The following is a 17,595-nucleotide window of genomic DNA, read 5'->3' as shown; positions in this document are numbered from 1 at the left end:
GTAGACGAGGCCATCTTCCCAGTGCAACCTATACTTTCCAGGCTCTTGCCCATCAGCCTGAGAAGCTGCCTGTTGGCGAAGACCTTCCAGAGTTGGACATTCTCTCTGTCCCTTACTGAAGTCTGCCCTGTTGGGTCCACCTTCTGCCAGTAAAGACTGCAGCTCAGGATGGTCAACAAGATCCAGATCTCCAATGAGTTATTGGCCTTCCACTAGCTCTTCTTCAGAGTCTAGTTCCACCATACAGGGTTGTACCTCCCTCTCAGCCTCAGCTGGAAGTGGAGTTACAGGTGTAACTTTGGACAACCTAGGGGAAGTCCTTGTTGGAAGCACTGGAGTGCTTGCTGTTGGCTGTTTTCTTGAAGCCTTGGGTTTCCCCTTTGCTTCTTTTTGTTCAGTGATAGCAAGTTGTAACTCCAGTGGAGTAGGAGTGATATCTTTCTTCATCTCCTGGGGAGTACCTGTTACGCTCACCTGGCTCCCACAGGGGCGTCGGTCGGACCCGGACAGCTGCGGTCTCCACCCACGTGATGCGTAGTGCAGCGATGACTGACTGGATCTGCCCTCCTAATCTTGTCTGCTTAACCCGTAGAAATATTCTCCTGCAAGTGGAGAGATGGATTTAGCCACTTGTGGATTCAAGTGATGGCACCCCTACAGTCCTCCCCAACTACTCACCTCCGACATGCCCTCACAGCAATCTCACCTTATATTCTTGAAAGATGAGCTCTCCATCCTGCGTGTATTTGCAGGGGCGCGTCGATTCCAGTTACTTCACTGGTTTGAAGGCTCGGGAGAGTTCCGGAGAGTATTGACTCTGAGGTTCCTGGTGAGGACCAGTAAGTATTAAGTTCATAGAGTTCAATATGTCAGATGTTCACTCTTGTTCCCCCCTTCCTTTCTTGTCTTGCAGCTGGCTCGTGAAAAGATGCTCTTGTGGCAGCTGGTGGCGCTCAGGTAAGAGTCTGTATTACCCGGCTCTGTCCGGTAAATGTTGCATGTGGAAAACGTGTTGTTTTGTCTCTGTTTACAGATGCGGTACGTGAAAATATGGAGAGTCACAAAAGGATGCCTCCGGTGATAAATCAGGTAAGTCTATGGTGGTAAGAATTATATTTGTTGGTTTCCTCGGCTCACCTTGTGGTTTTCTTTTATCTCCTAGGTGCCGAAGTTCGGCGAAGAAATGATGGAGGCAGCGCCGACCCGAAAGATGCTGTGAAGACTGGTGAGTATGGCGCGGCGCTGCAGCTGGAGGTGCGGCGCGTGCAGAAATGATGTTCTTTACAGGTCCGGAGACGAGATGGATCCAGAATCAGGTGTGGAATAGAAATAAGTTTGTTTTCTAACCTTGTCCCTTTCTTTCCTCTTTGTTTTAGGAGCTCCGGATTCGAGGCGGGCGTGGCAGAAGACTGGATGCAGGCTGCAGGCACGGTGAGCGTTACGCTGCTGGATGCAGAATAACTCAAAGCGTGTGTTGCTGGTCGGGCGTGGTTTAAATAGCCTCAAAAGTAGTCCCAGGTAAGAAGTCCCTAGAACCACACCAGAGTAAAAAATAGTCCCTGTAGAAAAATAGTCCCTTTCAGGCTTCATGTTGGATTGGAGTCATTTGCAGCATGGCCTGCCTGAGGTAAGTAATGACTATGAGCCTGGCGCCTTAGGCGCCAGGACTGATTTCTACTATGAGCCTGGCGCCTAAGGCGCCAGGACTGAACTCAGATAGCCCCTAGCCGGGGCTGCTGAGGTTTTACTAAATGTCTAGATGCCTGCACCCGGGGCTGATGGGCTTGGTCCGGATGCCTGGGGGTAGGCATCATGACAGTACCTCTCATGGTCCTCTCCCATGCACGTCTGGTGAGCTCCTGTAACCTTTTACTAGGAGGTCTGGGGGTATGTGAAACTACTCCAAGAGTTTTCAGGTCATTACCCAACAGAACCCTTCCTGGTACCTCACTTTGTATGCTGACAGGTATCTTCACAGTCATGTCATTACACTGGTTGAGAACTGGTAGTTGGGGAAGCATCTGCACAGGCCCTCCAGCTAACTTGGTGAGGCGTTTGGGTGCCTTAGCAACATCCTCAGCCTGAAAAAAAGATGTATCCACCACAGTTATGCTGTCCCTAATGGCAGGAGTCTCCTGACCATTCACCTGAACACTGTCCTTATAATACTAGTATTATCTGGGATAGAGTTATAGACATCTAAATTCTGTTGTTCCCACAGACACAGAGACACTAAAGAAACACTGGCTGAGACTCCAATGGGTTCATCAGCCAGCAGTAAAAAGTTTCCACTTGCCATTTGTACTACCTCCTCTGGAGCGAAGGCTAAGGAGACAACCTGGACCCCTGAAGGTTTACCCTTACATCTGGGATCTCCTTTCACATGGTCAAGCGAGCCACAAACATAGCATTTACCAAATGCTTTCTGGAATGGTGGTTTGCTCTGACCTCCTTCTGGTTTACCACCAGAGGGTGCACTACTCTGATTTGGTGCACTACTCTGATTTGGTTTCCCTTGTGGTCTACCCTTATTGTTTTGTGTGGGGCCCTCTTTGGGATTGGAATTATTAGAATTCTCTTTGGAGTCCTTTTTTGGCTGTTTCCCCTCATCCTTTTTCTGAGTTACCCCAGAGTCCTTGTGAGTAGCCCTGTTGGCAACCCACAAGTCAGCAGGCTTAGCTAGTTTCCTGGAATCTAATTCCTTTGAATCAGCCAAGTGCTGTCTGAGCACAGGAGAGCAGGCATCATAAATTGACTCCAACATCACAAGATTCTTCATTCCCTCATAAGTGTTCACTTTGTAACCCTTAATCCATCCCTCTAAATTCTTCAAACTTTCACTCACCCAGGTAGCCCAAGGGGTACCATCATGCTTTTTGAGGGTCCTAAACCTCTTAAGGTACTGGGAAGGGGTCTTCCCAAATCTAGCTATCAAAGCTAGTTTCACACATTCATAATCCTTCTTATCCTCCTCCCCCAACTCCATTACCACATCAGTTGCAACAGGGGGGAGCCTAGAGAACAACCAGGAAAGTAACTCATTTCCTGTAATGTTCTGGAGCCCATGATTATATTCAAACAAACTCAACCAGTCCAACACATCCAACTTAGGCTCATACATACCCACCAATTCTTTAGGCATCCGGGGTCTTTTGGGACTGGAACTCCTAGAGGATTCGGAGAGAGAAGCACTTTCCACAGACAATTTTTTCATTTCTAGCTCATGGCTGAGCTCCATTTCTCTGAGCCTTAGTTCTTGGTGCCGTTGTTCTGTTTGAGCATTAATTCTTTTGAATTCTAGCTTCCTTTTTTCTAGTTCCATATATTGAGGATTAAGTGTGGGACCTGGTAGGGGTCCCGTAGGTACAGCTGGCAGGGCAGGTAGAGGGCCAGGGGAGACAACTCTAGCATCTTCATCCTCCTCTTCTGCTTCTGACTCACAGTTATCAATACTAGCATTCATATCAATATCATTGCTGTTATCTACAGTTGCTGGAGTGGTAGGTTCCTCTGAATCACCATCCAGACTTTTGTTTGTTAACAACCTTTCTATTAGCTCCATTTTCTTGCCTTTAGTCAGGAGATTCTTATGCTTACACAGAACTCTTAAACAATCAGCGGTTTTTGTAGCAAGGGACTCTTGACTATAACTTTCCATAGTTGACATGTTTTTTGAAAATAATTTGTTTAGTGCTAAGCTTTGTTTTTAGTTGCACTAAGGTATCTACAAGCACACTAAAATGTATACTCAATACAAATCCCACCGCTGTATACCAGTGTTAGGCATAAACCTGTGCAGTTCCCTTAGGGACCACTGCAAAATATTTAAGACTACAGGTGGTTGGCAGTAAACCCAATTGGTAGCAGTCTGTACCACCCAGATTTACCTGGTAGCTGTGGCTGAGCAGTCAGAGCGGCTCACCACTTGGTCCAATCACACAAGAGTGCAACTTGAGTTGCCGAGGAAACTCAGTCCGGGGTGCCTAAACCCCCTCCCACACCCTCTGTGGTACACAGACAGAGTGGCACCACTTTTGGAGGCTTCTGTGGAGAAGCCCGCCAAAAAGTGGAACAAAGGGCCTGACTTAGGTTGGAGTCACAGAAGCGAACACAAATGCCATTTTGGAACTGAGTTTCGGCAAAAATTACCAACCGGTGATTTTATATTAATTTAATAAACCGGCGGTATGTTCGAGGCTATATTAAAAAGTGGTAGCATCGAACAATGGGAAAATCCCATAGGAAAATATTCGCGGTCGAATATAAAAAGTAATATCCACTGCCACCAGCCAAAACTCGATCAGGGGGGACGGAGACGTGCCCCCTCGAACAACAGACCCCGGGCAATCGAATTGCCCCGACCAATACGTCCACAATATGATGGTTTGTACTGGTTTCTGTTCATAATTTGGGACTAGTAAAAGCCAATGGTGACTTTACATGCCCTGAGAGACAGTAGTCAGTCCCAGGGTATGGAGTCTGTTTGGGGGTCACTATGACACCCCTGGGTTACTGCACAGAGGGTGCTGTGTAACCCACATACCAAAAACATATGAAGCCCTATGGGGTAAAGGACTCCATGGCCCATAAAACACATTCAAAGTCAAAGGAACACCTCAAATCATGTCTAAGAGTGGGAGGAAAAGAGTCTCACTCTTAGCAGGAGAGAAAACAATAAACCCCGAAAATCCAGCAAAGCTGCTGGGGGACTCACTAGGTTTGAGAAATTAGCCTTAACAGAGAATTCTCCCTAACAACTTCAGAGCCTTTCTGACCAGAAAATGTTTCTGGTCAGAAAGGCTCCTCCTTTAACCAGAACATGGCCAGCTGATATAGCTGATCTAAACCCATTAATTGTTGGATAGGCTTTCCCTTCCTTAAACAATTCCACTAAAAAGTTTACTATGTCTACTGGAGGAGCAAAAATGGGATCGAGGTGCCTAACCAAACACCAGCTAACCCAGCGATTCCACGCTGATGAATACCCTGTCTTGGTGGAGGCTGCCCAGGAATCCTTGATGACACTAATAGAGTCCTGCGAAAGGCCTCTGAAGCACCAGGAAGAGCTGAAATCTTCCAAACCAAAAGGGAAAGATGTCCCTGAAGAACCAGGCTGTGAGGGTGACCCGGCGGGTCCGTCAAGAGCAGAGGGTGAAGAGGAAGAAGGCGAGGAAAATCCACAGACAACTCTAGGAGTGCAGGAAACCAAACCTGAAAAGGCCAGAACGGGGTCACTATTATCAGGGTAATGTCCTGTCTGCGTAACTGTACCAGAGATCTGGTTATCATGGAGAATGGAGGAAAAGCATAGGGGAGGAGACCTGACCAGTCTTGAAGGAAAGTATCCGTCGCCAGAGCCCGAGGGTCTGGTCTCCAACTGTAAAACCGAGGAACCTGGCAGTTGAGACGCGAGACGAACAGGTCTATGTAAATGGGACCCCAAAGAGACTGCATCAATGCAAATATATTCCTGTCCAGCATCCAATCGCTGCTGTCCTGGAGGTAACGGGAATTCCAATCTGCCACTGAATTGCTTATCCCCAGAAGATACTCTGCTTGAAGCAGAATGTTTCTGTCCAGGCAAAAATGCCAGAACTCCCTTGCCAAGTCCGCTAGGGCCTTCGAGCGGGTCCCCCCCAGGTGGTTGATATATCGGACCGCCGAAACGTTGTCCACCCGAAGGAGGACACAGTAATTCCCCTGATCCTTGAGAAGGTTCTTGACCTCAAAGGATCCTGCGAGCAATTCTAGGCAATTTATCTGCAGAAGACTCTCCTGATCTGCCCCTTTCCTTCCAATGGAAATCTGACCTATCCTGGCCCCCTAACCGGCTCTGCTGGCATCCGACTCGAGAACCGTATCCGGAGAGGGTCCAAAGATCGCTTTGCCATTCCATGCATTCATATGTTTGAGCCACCAAAGAAGCTCCAGTTGGGCCCCTGGATCCAGCTTCACCTTTTAAGCATAAGACAGACACTTGCGCAAATGTCTTCCCTTGAGATGTTGAAGAGCCCTGTAATGAAGAGGCGCTGGAAATATAGCCTGAATGGAGGCAGACAACATTCCCACTTGCCCCAGCCTCAGAATGAGGCGAATTTCTTTCCAAATCTTCAAGAGCCTGGTGTCTGGGAGAAGCAGGATGCACTGCTTTGAATCTATATTGAAGCCCAGAAATTGGATGCAGAAGCCTGAGATCCTGAGCTAGGAGAAGAATGTCGTCCAGATACATTATACTCCTGATCCCTTTTGACATCAGAAAAGCCATCACTGGCCTCATTAGCTTGGTGACGCACCACGGGGCTGATGATAGGCCGAACGGGAGAGATGCAAACTGCCATCTGCGACCCCCCCAAAGAAACTGAAGAAAGTCCTAATGAGGGGGAAAAACAGGCACTACCAGATAAGCATCTTTGAGATCTAACTTAACCATCCAATCCCCTGGAAGCAGTGTATCCCTCAGAAGGTGAATGCCCCCCATTTTGAAATGATGGTAAACTACAAAGGAGTTGAGATTTCTGAGATTTATCACCAGGCGAAACCCCTCCTCGGGTTTCGGAACCAGAAAAATTGTACTGAGGAATTGAGAAGCTTTGAATGTAGCCGGGACTACTGCACCCTTGAAAACAAGCTTCTGAATCACCGTGTCCACCAGCTTCTGCTTCTCTTGATTGAACACAAGAGGTGGAGGCGGAGAGAGTTGACATGGAGGGGAGTAAAATTCTATGTGAAAACCCCGAACAGTTTGTGGCACCCAAGGGTCTGAGATGAGACTTTCCCAATGATGAAGAAATCTTACCAACCTGCCCCCCAAACCTCTGTGGGAAGAAACATTTATGAGACAAGACAATACCTGGAGCGGATCTCGCTCTACCTGGACCTCTGCCATTCCGACCTCTCCATTGAGATCCTCTATGGGGATAGAAGGTCGTCTGTGCTCCTTGAGCAGAGGAAGAATGATGGGCCCCTCTAGAGGCGTATTGTTGTGGTCGGGTAGAGCCCCTGAAGTAGGAGCGGCCAGAAGAGCGGGCTCTTCCTCGTCCGGCCTTATCAAAAATTTTGGGTGCAAAAAGCTTCCTGATGTTTGTCTGGGCCTTATCTAAAGCCGTAAAGGTATGGACATACGCTGAAAGGTCTTTGATGAATTTGCCAACAAAAAGATTTCCTTGAGCTTTGGGACCAGCCTCTCCATCTGCCATATCTTGCAACTAGGGATCTATGCGTCTAAGGAGCGCTTTGCGCCTCTCCTTAGAAATGCTGAGTTAGCGTTGCCGAGCAGGCAAACAGAACGCTGCACCCAGCCCCTGAGCGCTTCAGCATCAATTTGCGACTCATTCATGGCCGCCTCTTATGCCAATTCGAAAATTTGGGTCAAGGCCCTCAACATATCCAAAAGCCTATCCTGACAACCTTTAAGCGCACCATCAACTCCCTTCTCAGGGTCTTTACCCCTCTGAGACAAGAAAGCCACCATGGATTGATCAATAGCAGGAGTCACAGCCAACTTGTCAGGAATAACAGGACGTGGACATTCTGAATGTAGCTTATTCCTGTCCTTGCTATGAAGAGCCTTCCTAACCCAATGGTGAAGGAAAGAGAAGACCGCCTCAGAAGGACGCCATTCAGCCGATCTAGGGTGCTGAATAAGAGAGGGATCAAAAAACGGAGCCCCGCTGTCATCCAATAATTGTTCCTCACTGGTCTGAAACCCCCCCCATAGACGAAACCTTTCTTTTCCGCCTTTTGGGCGGGGAGTCTGAATCTTCAGAGGCATGCGGGGATGACAAAGGAGTAGAAGTCACTCTAATTGGAGCTGAAGACTGGGCAACTTCTTCACCAAATCTACGCTTCAAAACTCTAACCGGGGAATCAGGGGAAGAGGGAGAATTTAGCACTGGACTGAGTTGCCCTTGCAAATGCTTCGTCTTAGTTGTACACTTTCTGGGTGCTGCAGAAGGTCCTATAACAGGACTAGGATGGAAGTCCGCCATTTTTTCAATTAGCCGGTCAAAAGCTGAGGCTAATGTTGAATTTAAATTCGACAGTGCCGAATCCATGGAATCCTTTATAGCCCTTGAGACCGATGGAGGTGGAACCAAGGAGGACTCTCCCAAACCCCTCATAACTGAATCCTCACTACTTTTCTTTGAAGCCGCCCTAACCTGGGTACTGGCATCTCCTGAGGGAACCCCATCTACACCTTTAACAGCATTGTTAAATGAAATGCAATAGGAAAAGCACATACCCAAGTGACACAAACCAAACAGAGGACCAACAATCCTAGTAAAATTCCACTTAACCAAGTGAAATTGTATATATATATATATATATATATATATATATATATATATATATATATATATATATATATAAATAAAACAGACAGTCAATAAATGCGGGAATAATATCCCATAAATTTGCGTGAGCAACGCGAAACGTGTAACAGAATGCTTTAAAACTGTCTGAGGCAGTTAATTATGTGCAACGCCGAGCAGGCGAAGCCTCTTTTCACTAGCGTGTCATTCTACGACGCGCACTCGCCGCTCCTCACAGGGGAGCTTTTGGTAACTTTATATAAACACAATGTTCCACGCCGAGCAGGCAAGCGGGAGTCAGGGGAGGGTGGCACGAGCAGCGCTACAAACTAATATTGTTAGCTGAGCAGTCGAAGTAACAAAGAACTGGAGGGGTGGAGGAGGAGGGCGGGAGGGGCCGAAAAGGGAGCCGACACAAGGTGTGACTAAGGGAAGGCTTAGAAACCCTCACGCCGAGCGGCACGCTGACAAAAGCAAATTCCCCACGTTCGACGAGCAAACGCGATACAAAGTTATAATAGATAAAGCAAATACCACAGAAACAATGTATCAAGAAAAAACTCTTCACAGAAAAGGATGAGTGTGTAACAAAGGACTTATCTTGTGCGTCAGCAGCAAAGAAAGAGGAGTTGCTCTTAGAGTAAAGAACATTTATGGGTGTGGGTTCATCCTGATTGGTTGATGGGCTGCTTCCGAGCCCCCATCTTGGACTGGGTTCTTTCACCGTGTTCTTATGAACGTTGTGTTTTTTCTCTTTTATAAATGAAAAAGTTACTGTTTAAACAAAAATTTTCTTTGCTGCTATGTCAGTAGTAAAGATTGTTGGCATAATATGAGCCTCCTTGTGCCATAGAATCGTAATTTTGCACATAATGAAAGTGCCAAATGGCAGTACGGGGATGCATGGTGCAGCCCCCGTAGCGAGACAACAAAACAACGCTGCAATTAAAAACAAGCGCAGTATAAAAGAAACACAGCATATATAACCGCAATGATGAATCAATCCAATACAAAGCAAAGTAACATAGTACACAACTTGAGAGCAACGACCGGAAACGAGTCGGTCATTAAAACTTCTGGCTATTAAGCGAGTTATAAATAACCTATCACATCATTAACTATCTATGAGGCGCGTAGACCGCACTGTGCAAAATACTTCATTTAACAGCACTCCCGCGGCACGGCGACCGCCCCCAGATGAAAACAATATGAAAAAACCCCACACAGAACAACCAGCCCACCACAAAATGGAGGTCCTGAGAAACACCAGAAGCTTCTGTGTGCACGCAGGACTGCGAGAACTATCCGCACAGTGACTTGCCATATAGCACCCACGTGCATACCATACTTTTTAATGACCTTGGGGGCACAGCGTCTACCCTGGCCACAACAATAGAGAACCCCATTTTACCGTGGACATGGCCAATAAGACATCTTTAATAGCGCATTTTGCACCCACAAACACCCCTGCCTCGCCGGAACACTGATTGCATCTCCATACCTGTACCCTGGGATTCCTTGTCATTTTAGGCGTTTGTACGTGCGGCGACCGACATGTGGACAACAGCGGCATATCACCTCAAGATAAGTTCTCACACAGCAAGATCAACTACTATTGCCCGATGCAAACTTGGCCACGTCGACCGCCTAAGACACCACGCACGCACCTGCCTGTGCGGCGACCAGCTGAGCAACGACATGACACATATAATACATTTTAAAAACATGATGCGGGGACTGGACTAGGCCATGACATCCTGCACAACAGTATAATGCACACCCAACGCCATGACGACCGTCTGAGTACATAAAATCCCCCAACAACCTCCCCGCACCCATACCGGTGCCAGACAATCCTGAGAAACTTGCCCTTAAGCAAGTCGTGGCCACCCCAGCTGTATATTTACCTATCGAGTCCCCCTTAATGACTACTGGCACACGGTCTATTGCGAGTGCCCTTTGGGGGTGGGGGGCGGGGGGTGGAATGCGGAACAAAGTCTGATCAAAGCTTGGATAGATAATGCAAGTGAATGTATATTTATCGACAAGCATTAAGGAAGGTTTTTTGATTTTAAAACAAAATCGGAATACTAATGTTCAGTCAAGAATTGCATTGATGCCTGAGTTTTTATGTATACATTATTCAAATGTATGTTATTTAGAAAAGTTTGAAATGACTGAATATTATGGTCGATTAGCCAATGTCTGTATGAGTGATAAGATGTATGTAGTGTGCAAACCACCTCTGTGTTGATGCAGCAGGGGAGTTAAGGTATAACGTGCCTGTAGATGCCCTCTTCAATCTAAAACTGTTTCTTTATACACCTGCTTGATTGCATGCAGCTTCCTACCATTCTAACATGTCACTGCATGTGGTCTGACTGCTCCCATCCTTAAACAATTTTCATTTTGGGAATACGTGTATGAGTAGCCTTTCATAATACAAGTTGGTATATTTCAAAAAAATGATTCATGGGCATATGTGCATTTTTGGGTGTTGGTGGATGTCTGCAAGCTAAATCTGTTTACACTTATAACTTTAGTGGGACTCACACTTCTAGTTACGATCATTTTAAGTCCACATCTACAAAATGTAAATATATCCTATCTCTGTTTAATTGACTTCTTTTATCATTTTTGTTGTATCACTATCATCACTTATTTCCCAGAATTTAAATTTGACTTCCGATGCTCGCTCTGCCAGAGTGTACCGTGATGAACTAGATGCACTGCGGGAAAAAGCAATACGAGTTGACAAGCTGGAGAGCGAAGTTATCCGATACAAAGAGAGAATGCACGATATTGAATTTTACAAGGCCAGAGTTGAGGTATGCTTTTTTTTAACAACAAATGATGCATACAAGTCTTTCTTTTTTTCTCATTACAAATGTTATTGAATAAAGCATCACAGTTGGACATTTGAGAGATACCTAATACTTACCAGGTTACTCACCGCAATGACCACCGTACTCCTAGTCCATAGTCCCCTTTCCTCCATACTTGTGGGACATCTCTCCGTCCTGTGGGACCGGTCCGGAGCAATTTGTAAAAAGCATCCACATTTTTTTCAAAAATGTGTCCCTCCTCTCTTTCCTGCGAGGGGCCAGGCACGCGGCCGTAACCCCGCCCACCCTGCCTCCGCCCCGCGCATCGCCCATCAGTCCTTTTCTATCTCCAGGTCAAAGACCCATTAGCAATAACAGAGGAACCTTATTAGAGGGGACGGCGGGCTGGCGTATGGAGGAAAGGGGACTATGGACTAGGAGTAAGGTGGCCACTACGGTGAGTAACCTGGTAATACTCCTACGTCCTGTCCCCTTTCCTCCATACTTCTGGGAGATTCCCAAGCACTCCTTACAGGAACTACGGATGGATGTAAATAACCCTTACTGAAAAAGGTTCTTCAGCACAGCCTGACCAAACTGAGCGTCAGCTCTTGAGCTCATGTCGAGACAGTAATGGTTACAGAAAGCAGATGGGGAGGCCCAAGTAGCTGCCCTAGCGATGGCCTCCCAGGGGACATACTTCTGAAAAGCAACCGCGGCTGCCTTGCCCCGCACCAGGTGTGCATGGATACCCTTAGGAGGTTTCAGCCCTTGGACGGTGAAAGACTCTGTGATGCAGGCGGCGATCCACCTAGAAATAGTTGCCTTAGACGCCAGCTTGCCCTGAGGGTTACCGAAGGTCACAAAAAATTGAGAAGAACTCCTAAGCTCGGAAGTCCTGTCTAGGTAGAACTTAAGAGCTCTTCGGACATCAAGACAGTGTAGAACCCGTTCAGCCTCTGAGGCAGGGTTCGGAAAAAAGACCGGAAGGGAGATCGACTGATTCAGATGGAATTCGGTCACCACCTTCGGTAGAAAAGCCGGGTTTGTCCGAAGGACTACCTTGTCCTTGTGAAAGACCAAGAAAGGGTGCTCCAATGACAATGCCTGGAGCTCATTCACTCTCCTCGCAGACGTAACGGCGACCAGAAAGGTCACTTTCCAAGACAAGTACTTGAGGTCCACCGTAGCCATTGGTTCAAAGGGTTTATGGCATGAGTGATAAGATGCCATCAGCACTACATTTAGGTCCCATGGCGGGTGCGGATTACGAACCGGAGGGTAGAGGCGTGTCAACCCAGCAAAATGCCTCTTCACCACTGGGTTAGTTAGAGAATAAGAACACAGGTCTGTAGAAAGGTAAGCAGAAACTGCTGAGAGATAAGTCTTGCATGACAGAACATGAACCCCTGACTCTGCTAGGGAGGACACGAAGGACAGCACTGTGTCAATCGTGGCCACCCTTGGATCCAGATTCTTCTCGAAACACCAATGACAGAACCTGAGCCATTTACTCTTGTATTGAGATCTGGTTGAGGGGTTCCTGGCTGCCTGGATAATTCGCATGTTATCCGCAGACAAACTCAGATGCTCTAAAGACTTGAACTCAGGCACCATGCCGCCAAGCTGAGCGATTGTGGCGAGGGGTGCCACATCTGTTGTTCCCCTTGGTGAAGATCGGGAGTTACTGGTAACCTGATCGGTGGATACACGACAGGTGTTGAAGTTCTGAGAACCAAAACCTGGCCGGCCACCACGGGGCTATGAGTAGAAGGGAACAGTTCGCCGAGTTCTTCAACTTCCAAATTGCACGGTGAACTAGAGGCAGAGGCGGGAAGGCGCAAGCTCTCATGTTGTGCCATGGAATCTCGAGAGCATCCCCCAGAGAGGAGGCTCCCAACCCCCCTCTGGAGGCATACTAAGGAAGCTTCTTGTTCACCGACGTAGCGACGAGGTCCACCTGCGGTGTGCCCCAACGTGAGAAAATCCATGAGAGGACCTCTGCCTTCAATTCCCACTCGTAGCTGACCACTGTCCGCCGGCTCAGGGCATCGGCTGTGACATTCAGCTGGCCCAAGATGTGCACTGCAAGCAGCCAGACACCATGAAGCACAGCCCACTCCCAAATCTGGATGGACAGGTCCACGAGGGGGGGAGACTTTGTTCCCCCTTGCTTGTTTATGTAATACATTGACACCACATTGTCCGTTCTTATGCGGACCACCTTGTTGACAATGAGCTGTCTGAACGCCCTGAGCGCTGGGAAGATCGCCAGAAGCTCCAAATGATTAATGTGCAGGAGATTGTCCTGAGGCGACCAGAGGTCCGAGACCTGAAGGAGATCCAACGTCGCACCACACCCTAGAAGGGAGGAGTCCGTCGTGATCGTCACCGTGGGGACCGGGTCCTGAAACCCCGCACCTCCAGACAGATTGCTGAGAGATGACCACCAATCCAGGTCCACTCTCATGGAATCCGGAATCATAATCCGCATGGAATCCGGATCCACTGCATGACGTCATGAGCTCCGAAGAGCCATCTGGGTCCGTCTCATTTTGAGACGAGCAAGAGGAAGAGCCAGCAAACACGAGGCCATGAGGCCCAGAAGCCTCTGGAACTACCAGGCCGACATGCTCTCCGACTGCGCAAACATCTGACACGTGGCTAACAGATCCGCCATTCTGTCCCCGGTCAGATACACTCTGCTGTCGGTCGTGTTCCAACGAAAACCCAGGAAGATCAGGTCCTGTGAGACCGTCATGGAGGATTTCCGCCAGTTCACCGACAGCCCAAGATGGAACAGGAGCTGAAGGAGAGACTGGAGGTTGCCCGCTGCTGCCAGCGAACAAGGGCTTCGTAAGAGCCAGTCATCCAAATAAGGATACACATGGATACCCTGGAGACGAAGATAGGCCGCAATCACCGTCATCATCTTCGTGAAAACACGCGGTGCCGAGCTGAGGCCAAAAGAAAGCACCCAAAACTGGAAGTGCTCCTCTCCCAAAGAGAAGCGGAGATATCTCCTGTGTGGATTCCAAATCAGGATATGCATATACGCATCCTGAAGATCCACAACGCTGAGCCAATCACCCATCTGCAAGGAGGAGCGTATCTGGCTGGGCGTGATCATCTTGAATTTCTCTTGGGGTAGGAAAAGATTGAACTGGGAAAGGTCTAGGATGGTGCGCAGGCCAGCCAGGTTGTGTTTGGGCACCGTAAACAGCCGGGAGTAGAAGCCCTCCCCTCGCTCCCCAAGGGGAACGGGTTCCACAGCTCTGAGGTCCAGAAGTTTCTGAACTTCGGCCTTGAGGGAGGGTGAGCCTGACAGCTGAAAAGGAGGGTTGAGGGGTGGGGCAAGGGGTAAAGGTAAGCGGAAGCCCGCTCGAGTGACTGACAAGACCCATCTGTCTTCTATGATGGTCTGCCATGCCTCCCAATGAGACGCAATGCGTCCTCCCACTGGGGTCTCGTCCGAGCGTGGAAAACCTTCATTTGGCAGGCTTCTCGGTGGCGGTGCCACCTGAACCTGATGAGGAGGCTGAGGAGCGGGAGAAAAACCGTGTGCGTTGTTGTCTACGGTGGTTATTCCCCGCAGGAGTATCCACTCTGCGAGATTTGCAGTCGAGGAAGCCCCTAAAACCAGAGGAGGGCCGACTTTGCGACAATGGTCTCTGGGATTTGAAAGGAGCTTTGACCAGAACAGACAATGATTTAGCCGTCTGAGTGCTATCCTTGGTCTTGGTAAGCTCTACATAAGTAGTAGAATGAAAAAGCTCCTTACCATCGAAAGGACTGTCCAACACCTTGTCTTGCACTTCCTTAGAAAATTTAGTGGCATGCAGCCACACCTGCCGTGAGGTATCAACCCAAAGCATCAGGCCCTGAGCCGAGGTGTCTACGTGATGAGCCGCAGCGTCCAGGAGATCCTGGGCCAAGACGCTGGCATCGGAAAGGCCTTCCAACTTCTCGACCGAGATGTGCTCCTCAAACTCCGACAGACCTTTCCACATCCGCATGTTAGCTCCCGCCAATATCAGCTCAGCGTTGGCCTGCCTGAGCTGCAAGGCTGAGTTGGCAAAGAATTTCCTCCCTAGGGAGTCCAGGAGCTTGTCCTCCTTTCCCAAGACCTGAGCAGCCGTCGTGGAAGAGGATGCTGCAGGTCTGGATTGCAACATAGCCGCAGCCACCACTGTGGAGGAGGGAGGCAGACAAGACGACAGGGCCACCTCTTCCGAAGAATGCAGCCTGTACCTCGCGTCAATCTTTTTATTGACAAAAAGTCCCGAGTGTGGCCTTTCCCAGACTCTTCGGACCTCGGCCAGAACGTCTTTCTGCAGGAACAGGCCGGTACGCTCCAAGGGAGACAGGATGAACACCCCAGAAAGCACGCCCTCCTGCGGAGCGGGTGCCTCGGGCACCGGAACATCTAAGAAACTCATCATGTCCAGTACCCAGTCATGAAAGGCTCTGATAGAGCGGGGAAGGTCCTCGTTGTCCTTATCGCCTTGAGGGTCATCTGACAGGTCAGGATCCTGCTGAGCCGTGTCAGGCACTGCCTTGTCCACTGGGGACAATGGAGGCAAAGGCGGAAGAGCAGGGGGAGGCACCACGGGCAAGGGAGGCGCCAGCGGAACCACCGGAGGAATGGGTGGAGCCGGAGGCGCAGGTGGACATATCTCCTTGAAAAGCCCTTTGAAATATTCCCTCATGGGGTCGGTGAGCATAAGCGCTTGAAATTTACCAAAAAAGGCGTCCTCAGGAGACTGTTTCGGGACCTGAGGAGGCCTCTCATGAGGTGGACAAATCCAGGGACGTAACGGGGAAGGATGCCACACCGGCCCCTCCACCGACGTATCCACATAAATCAAAGGAGCCGCCCCCGCGGGCAACGGAACATTGTGCGGAAGAGGCATCCGGGCGTTCCAATCATAAACCGGCCGGTAAGGATGTGCACAAGGGACCTTAGGTTCACCCACGGGACCGAGCCCTACACCAGAGGCCGATGGCGTAGTTGTAGGGGTAGCCCCTAAAATGGCCGCCGTGGTCGTGGCGGGAACGGGTGCCATTTTGTCCTCATCTGAAGGGAACTGCGGCTCGTGAGGAAGTGAGGCAGGGGTCCCCGTCGATGGATTAGGGGTCTTAATCTTAGCCTTCACATAAGGAACCTCGGCAGAACCGGTACTATGAGGCCTGGAATGTTTTTGTGACATACCAACCGCCAACTGAGCCTTCGAAGGAAGGACCTCTGCACTGCCGGTAAAAGAAGAACTTTGCTTCTTTGCCCCCTCAACAGATCTGGTGTCGCCGCAAGAGCGGGAACAGTGAGAAACAGTCTTCACCCGTAAGCCCTTGCCAGGCCTCTCAGAAATGTTGGTAACTTTAGCCTCTGAAAGAGGGACCTCGGACCCACGTCCGGTGACAGCCTTATCTGCGCGGGCCTCGAACATACGTTCGGTGACCGCAAGCCCCACCAAGGCCTCGGGGCGCACCTCGGTCTTATTTTTGAGGGAAGCCGACAGAGAGGCCTCAGAGCGAGCTCCGGTACCCCACGACTCAGTAGAACTGGGTCTACAAACAGCCCCCACAGGAGGGGCCTCGGAGCGTACTCCGGTATCCACAGGCCCCTTACGGAGACCCTCTGAGAAAACTTCGGTACCATTATTAGGCCCAATGGGCACCTCAGGGCGAACCCCGGTGGCAGAGCGATCAACGCCCCTCCAAGCCCAAGAGGAACCTGGAAAGGTATCCCCCGGCCGGGGTGCTCTGAAAAGTAAAGAACTTACCGGGCGTTCCTTCTTCTCATCGATGAACGCCTGAAAATGCGAAGGAGGAGTTCGTCGGAACACCTCCTCCCACCGCTCCAACCGACGTTGAAGTGCCCGGACCGAAAAGGAGTCACAGTAAAAACAGGAGTCCCAACGGTGTTCCGGACCCAAACACTCTAAACAAAGAGGATGGGAATCCGCCCCCGCGAAGCGACGGTGACACGATGAACAATCTGGAAAGTCTAACTTGAAAGACATAGACAGACTAGTAAACGAACGCTAGCGAGAGCCAGAGAGGAAAAAGGGAAGAAAATCTTCTGAGGATGCAAGTGCGTCTGACCCCGATCGAGCGGAGAAAAGGACTGATGGGCGATGCGTGGGGCGGAGCCAAGGCGGGCGGGGTTATGGCCGCGTGCCGGGCCCCGTGCAGGAAAGAGAGGAGGAACACAGTTTTGAAAAAATGTGGATGCTTTTTACAAAGTGCCCCGGTCCCGTCCCACAGGACGGAGAGATGTCCCACAAGTATGGAGGAAAGGGGACGGGACGTAGGAGTAATATAAATCAGTACTCGCATCCCATTGGAAACAATAGAATTTCAAGCAATCCCAACACAACTGAAATAACATATCACCAAAAAGTTCACACATGCTATTTCCCTCCTACGTCTTCCTCTTCCAGGTTTAAAAATGGTCC

The 17,595-nt window shown here is 49.3% G+C and overlaps 1 protein-coding gene across 5 annotated transcripts in view; it reads left to right on the top strand.

The window, feature by feature from the left end:
• Window positions 1–17,595, top strand: part of CCDC88A (coiled-coil domain containing 88A) — a 2,139,415-nt gene that overhangs the window by 853,857 nt on the left and 1,267,963 nt on the right. For all 5 annotated transcript variants that reach the window (XM_069608255.1, XM_069608254.1, XM_069608253.1 and 2 more), the window contains exon 10: window positions 10,982–11,140. In XM_069608255.1, the coding sequence (XP_069464356.1) occupies window positions 10,982–11,140 (159 nt within the window). The remainder of the gene's footprint in view (window positions 1–10,981; window positions 11,141–17,595) is intronic.

Source organism: Ambystoma mexicanum, chromosome 4q (assembly GCF_040938575.1).
Source record: "Ambystoma mexicanum isolate Mex_15411 chromosome 4q, UKY_AmexF1_1, whole genome shotgun sequence".
Taxonomy (NCBI): domain Eukaryota; kingdom Metazoa; phylum Chordata; class Amphibia; order Caudata; family Ambystomatidae; genus Ambystoma; species Ambystoma mexicanum.
This window is presented reverse-complemented; position numbering and strand designations above follow the sequence as displayed.